This window comes from Hippocampus comes, unplaced genomic scaffold (genome assembly GCF_001891065.2).
Source record: "Hippocampus comes isolate QL1 unplaced genomic scaffold, H_comes_QL1_v1.1 scaffold271, whole genome shotgun sequence".
Lineage (NCBI taxonomy): Eukaryota > Metazoa > Chordata > Actinopteri > Syngnathiformes > Syngnathidae > Hippocampus > Hippocampus comes.
The window spans coordinates 73,030-79,893 of record NW_017805830.1 but is presented as its reverse complement, the minus strand read 5'-3'; the positions used below and the strand labels follow the sequence as shown (position 1 = coordinate 79,893).

General features: G+C 39.2%; 1 protein-coding gene across 2 annotated transcripts in view; it reads left to right on the top strand.

Annotated features, from left to right (window-relative positions):
• Positions 1 to 1,630: 1,630 nt before the first annotated feature.
• The window catches only part of LOC109526293 (zinc finger protein 239-like), a 17,392-nt gene continuing 12,158 nt past the window's right edge, over positions 1,631 to 6,864 (top strand). The window contains exon 1 of one of the 2 annotated variants that reach the window (XM_019887486.1): positions 1,631 to 2,044. In XM_019887486.1, coding sequence (XP_019743045.1) covers positions 1,942 to 2,044 — 103 coding nt within the window. In that variant the 5' untranslated portion in view covers positions 1,631 to 1,941. Of the gene's footprint in view, positions 2,045 to 6,746; positions 6,810 to 6,864 lie in introns of those variants that run through there. The other variant, XM_019887487.1, reaches the window with a different exon arrangement.

The window sequence follows — 6,864 nt, the reverse complement described above, 5'->3', positions numbered from 1 at the left end:
CAAAATTCATATGCACATTTCTACTCTTGTCCAGTTCAACCTGTGGAAATATAAAAGCGATTTGCACAATATTTGGGAATTATTGACATTAAATCCGAGCTCCGATGACCAAAAACCGCTATCACCGCCACAAAATTAAAAAAAAATATTGTGCTGATCATTTATTGATTTATTTTTACAGGTTGAACTGGACAACAGTGCATAGGCATTTTGGTGGTGACTGGATGTCATTTTCATACATTTAGCAACGCGAAAGTTTGGTTCGACTCCATAAAGAAAGACAGGCAGGCAGGCATACATTCCATCAGAACATCCTGATCCATACACAATGACACAAACACTTGTTGATCTTCATGCACTGACATCCCTCAATGACACAAGAATTTTGAAAAAGAAAATAACTCTTGCAGGTGAACCATGATGTTCTGCTATTTGCATGAGTTGCTTTGAGAAATGCATAATGTGTTCTGCAAAATTCCATTTTGATGTTAGAAATGCAGCAAAGCGGCTGAGAAAAACTGCAATAGCTACCTACGATGCGCAGTACCGATTCACAACGGTAGATGTCGGAACCCCTGCATGCGCACACAAACGCACACCTCAGGTGGACTACGAGTGGCTTTCATATTAACACAGACACATCGCATAAGCTTGTTTCTCTCATTCCAAATCAGAAATGACAGTGGCATGTCTATTGTGTGACTACCTGTAATGTTTCCGACTTCACCCCCACCCCCAAAGCATTTTCCTCCAACCTAGCAACTTGATAAAAACATTTTTTTCAGCAAAAGGGGGTGTACTGTCTTTATGTCGTGAAAATATTACGTTTCGATTTTGCATTGTTTGATTTTTACAATTTTTAGCTTGTCAAACACAAACCACAGTAAATAACAACAGATTTAAAACACGAGACTGAGTGATAAAGTGTATGCACTTGAGAGAGGGATTCTGACAAGGGTGAGAGTCTTGGTGTTAAAGAAAACGTGGACCATGCTTATGCACTGTGGAAAGTTCAAGTTGGAGAGAGGCTGAAATGGAGTGTGAGAACACACTAAGTGTAACAAGAGTGTTATACACTCATGTTACAGTTGGTGGCGACATGCACCTAAACGTTGCGTGCAAGGCTCCGATAAATGAAGGACGAAAAAGACCCAAAAGGGCGAGGCGCCACGAAGGACAAACGCGCTTGAGCGTGCATCTCTCTCTCTCTCTCTCTCTCTCTCTCTCTCTCTCTCTCTCTCTCTCCCTCTCTCTCTCTCGCTCTCTCTCTCTCTCTCTCTCTCTCTCTCTCTCTCTCTCTCTCTCTCTCTCTCTCTCTCTCTAAATATACAAGGGAATGTCATACAGTATCTTCAAAACATAATTGCTCCAATGAGCACTGAGACAGATTTAATCTGACACTAAAATTTGACGTAAAGTACGATGCAAATTTACGGAATGCCAGTGAACACTTTTTTTTTTGTATGTGCGAATTGACATCGACCCCAAAATAATTACGATGCTTACTGGCTGTGTATAAAAGTAAAATGCCAGAAATAATTTATCAAAAGTCATATTATTGCTATGGGTTTTTAAAAAAAAGTATCATAATATATAATTTTTAGGCGGTTCAAAATGTCCACAGCGAATTTGTCCTAAAGGATTCGCCGTACATTGTCTGCTGGAGCTTGACCGCTACACGAAAAGCGACGACAGGAGCTTCATCAATAACAATAATAACAATTAAAAGAACGAATCTGTATTCTTGTATTACATCTAAAACTCAAAAGCCTCAACGCAGGACACCCATTGATACTTTTGGGACTATCACATCACTCGTTCAAGCATCTGGGCCTCACTTGGCCGATTTAGCTTAGTGTGGTAGTCGCTAGCAAAGAGTCGCGTTTCGTCGCTTAGCAGGGATCAGCTGTGAGCGTTAAGTGTCGTAACTGTCGTGTGAAAATGTGTGCAAGAAACATGGTCGAATACGAGGAGGAACTTTGTGGTGCAAAAGACGACAACGACTCTGTTTTCAGGAAGACTCGAGTTGGCTCACGCCAAGCAGGTTTGGTCACTTCTCGATCTTGGACAGTATTGTGTGCGAGCTATTTTATATCATATCCACGTTTATTTTCGATGGCGTGATCATTGAATTGCGTTATGTGACATCGTCAACATCCAGTCTCGTGTGATTTAATATCAATCATTCTCCCAAACACTTAACCTCATGATTTTCGCTGACCTTATGGAGCCTATCCCAGCTAGAAGAGGGGTGATACATACAAATTTGGATAAAATAATAACAAAGTAGAAATTTTAACCCGGGAGAACCCACGGTGTCTCATATGGCACCTATAAATTCTGCTACTCAAATGCTACCCTTAAATCCCATCCATTTTCTGATCCGTTTATCCTCACAAGGGTTGCGGGCGTGCTGGAGCCTATCCCAGCTGTCTTCAGGCAGTAGGCGGGGGACACCCTGAACTGGTTGCCAGCCAATCGCAGGGCCCCTTAAATCCCAAAAGGTCAAATTTGGCCCTAATCCTAAATTAGGATTAAAGCATTGAATATTTAAAAAAAAAAACATATCTTGGTGTTCAGTGAACATATAGCAGTCATTTAAAATAAGATAACCTTTATTTGTCCCACAAATTTGTAGTCTACAGCAGCAAAATTTTTTTGGGGGGAGGGGAAACAAAGTGTTTCATTTCCCAAAATAAATGTTTCTGAAAAGAACTGTACACAGTTCAATAAAAGTGCAATATAAAATATAGCATTAGCAATATATTTGTAGAATATATATAATAAATTAGCAATAGCATAGAAAACACAGCGTAAGGTGGCTGTGCTAATTACAATGGACACAGGTTTTCCACGGATGTTTATTCAGCAGCCTGACAGCAGTCGGTAGGAACGAGCGGCAGTATCTCTCCTTCTTGCAGCGCGGGTGTAACAGTCTCTGGCTGAAGGAGCTACTTAATGTATAATTCATCATTTTCCAAAGAAAAGGGTTCTTGGGTCCTCCAGGGTTAAAAGTACTATTACAAAATGGCCGATGGCCATTACTCGGCCTCCTCGCGCTGCAAAATCAGTTCAATCGAAAACAACCACAAAATATTAAAATAAAAACACTGTCAAATAAAAAAATATACTGATAGAAAAGGAAAGTTCCAATCAAATCATTTCAAGAAATCCGAACAGACATCATGTGGATTTACAGAAGTGCATATACGTTTAAAAACGCTTGCAGGATTTATGGAATACAGTTTAGATAATATGACCCATCATGGACAAAATGTCTTTTATTTTGGAATAGGCTTGGTCTCTGTTTTAGTCCAGTTTCAATCACGAGTTTCTATCATAACTAGTCAACCACATTTTTTATTTAGTCAATTTTTATTCAAGTATAAGTCAAGCATTCCAGTCTTTATTTTAGTCCGCGAAAATATAATTTTATTCAGCTAGTTTTGGTCTTCAAAAACTGTCAACCTTTTAGTCCAGTTTTAGTCAGGACAATTGTAGGTTGAAGTTGTTTTTAATTATGTGTGGCATATTATTTTATTTTATTGAGATTAGCTGTTTCTATATGTTTTAGTTTGCATCTGCCCAGATAATTTGTGTTTCCTATAGTTGTCTTGCAGCTGCTCGATTAGCTCTTACCTCTGTCCGCTTGAACTAAACTTGTAATCCAACTAAAACCACAGTTGCCTGACTGGTGAAACGTATCCGGTTAGCACTAATTCAACTTCACTCGCAATTATATAAACAAGTGGATATTCTCGCTACATGGTACAAGCTAGTAAATTAGCGAGCATTGATTTGCGGTTGGTTTAACATCATTGTTGGTATCGAAGCTACACAAATCATCCGCTTTTTTGCGGATGATAGCCAAATGGTCGAAACAAAATGATCCAACGCCACAGGATTATTACATATCGTAAAAAATATTTTTTAACCAGAATTTCTTAAAGCTGTTCTTCAGTTGTTTCTTAATCCCTTATATGAGTTATTGTGTGGATGTCTGAGTACATTCTGACAAATCAATAATAAATGCTGCTCTTAAAAAAAGAGGGCAATCGGGATAATATATTTTACAGATGATCTTGCATCCACTAATAATCCATCCATCCGGCTATTTTTTGATCCACTTGTCCTCACAAGGGTCGCAGGGCGTGCTGGAGCCTATCCCAGCTGTCTTCTGGCAGTAGGCGGGGCACATCCTGAACTGGTTGCCAGCCAATAGACCAGTTTTATGTGACGTATACATACATAAAATCTGGCTGCGTGCGCAACTACGAGGCAGAAAACACACTTGACAGAACAAAATCATGCCGTCCTCATGCTGTGCTGTGGGTTGTCAGAATAGAAAGTGCACACACAGAGAGCTCGTCTTTTATAGAATTCCTGTTGGTAAACACCACTTCCAGAAAAACTGGGCGAAAGTTGTGGCTACAAGCTTTACGACTGAGAATTGGACTGACGAGGCAATTAAGAATGCTCGTCTTTGCAGTGCTCACTTCATCTCTGGTAAATACTTGGGAATTAGATAGAGCATGTCAAATTCGATGTTGTGAAAGCCCAGAAAAATGTTCAATTAATGAAAGTAACAAATGAGTGAAGCAGTTGATATGTAGTCTTTACAGTCAAACGTGTTTACAATTTGTGTGTGAAGTAACACTTCAATGCTTCATGCACATGTTAAAAACAAACATAATATATATATATAGATAGATAGATAGATAGATAGATAGATAGATAGATATATATTAGAGCTGTCAAACGATTAAAATATTTAATTGTGATTAAAAACGCAGCTGTCATAATTAACTCATAATAACTAATAATTACTCACACGTTTTTATCGTTTCTAAATTTCCTTTTTGTATATTTTTTTGTCCTACTTTTTCCCGTTTTAATGCTCTCATCAACATAGAATCATGGATCAGTTTTTTCTGTGCAAAATGCTCATTTTTACTGAAACAACAATTTCGATTTTCAATTTTACATGAACATTTTTCACTTGGAGCAGTTATTCACACAATCTCTCACACAATATTACTGTCTATCAACAACAGTGAAAAAAATATTTTGTCACACAACAGCTCCTTGAACAGCTCTTTTTAGGGAATCAAAACAGAGCAATATAAAATTATAAAGTACACATCTAAGGTAAACTAGTACTCAGCCTATAGTGGATTTAAGCCAGGCATGTCCAGCTCCGGGCCTGGAGGGCCACTGTCCTGCCTGTTTTCCAGCTCTCCCGGCTCCAACACACCTGATTCAGATGATCAGCTCATCAGCCAGCTCTGAAGCAGCATTAGCACATTCCTGATTATTTGAATCAGGTGTGTTGCTCTTGGGAGAGCTGAAAAACAGGCAAGACAGCAGCCCATGAGGACCGACTTTGGACACCCCTGATTTAAGTAATGGTTGCATACTTCGTTTTTCTCAAGTTTGCTTTGAACACAGCAGTCAGGCTATGTTGATTCTGTTGGTCCTTCTTGCGCGGAAGTCACTCTATGGTTTTGTGTTGACATCATTTCGGATGACTACACTTGGTTCGAGGCACAACGCTGGAGACGTTTTATTTTCAGTGTGGTCGCTACCACTGCACCACTGAACTCTCGACGTGCCTCAGCGCACCGTCACTGTCAGACGAACACAGAGAAGCTCCACCCTCTTTATTTATATGGACACGGAACACGGTAACGTTCCACACAAAATAGTTTCAAACAAGTAACAATCGTGTCATTGGCATACGTTGAACTCAACAGGCTACCTGCTCTTCATTCACCAGAGGCTCATCAACCTAGTCTCTTATTTCTCTCCCGAAACAGTGTCTTCTCCCGCTTGGTGTACCTTAGCTTTCTCCGCTATGTACAATTTCTGTACATAGCTTGTCATGGAGACTCTCGCTGGCAAGTCGGGGTGGAGTCGTTCAGTGCAATGCGAATGATTTCAGCTGTGGACAATGTTTTCAGGCTTGCATGCAGTAGCCATACATTTAGCGATGGCTTCAGGAAATTTGTTCTTCGTCACGTTATCCATTTTCTTCGCTTTGAAATTATCCATAGCTGTCTGTCTTAGACAAGGGGGCGGAGTACTCACATCAGCTGTGTGCTTGGCCAGTAAGTGGCATTTCAGACTCGACGTGCTATGATGATAGCTCAGTTTACGACTGCAAAACATCGAGGTAACTTTGGTCTTGTCAGTGAAACCATCTGGCAACTTTTTAAAAGTGACAAAATGTTTGTTTCCACTGTTATTGATGACAGTTATATTGTGTGAGAGATTATGTGCTCCAAGTGTGAATAACTGCTCCAAATGAAAAATGTTAATGTAAAATTTCAAATTGAAATTGCTGTTTCAATAAATATTTGCATTTTGTACAAAGAAAACGGATCCATGATTACATGTTGATGAGAGCATTAAAACGGGGAAAAAAAATAGGACAAAAAATATAAAAGGAAATTCAGAAACGATAAAAATGTGAGTAATCACGATAAATTTTTTTGTTCATTTGAGTGAATTATGACTGTTGCGTTTTTAATTAGATTAAATATTTTAATCGTTTGACAGTTCTAATATATAGTTTTTATGGTTTGATGAGTCAGTTGAAGTTGCCAAGATTTCCAAACGTATGTGAAAATGTATTTACATTTCTCAGTGGCGGGCCGTGCATTTCAACCTTAGGCCTTCAGTGACGTCACGTCAAGCAACACTTAATTTCAGGAGCATTTAAAACCACTGCATATGCATTCACAAGCGACAACTTCTACTACTGGACGCCATTGGCAGGATGCAGCCAAGAATTGTTCTTCACAGAATAGGTTGGGTCACACTGTCTCACTTGTTGAGTACAGCGTTTTAACAACTGTCTTTATT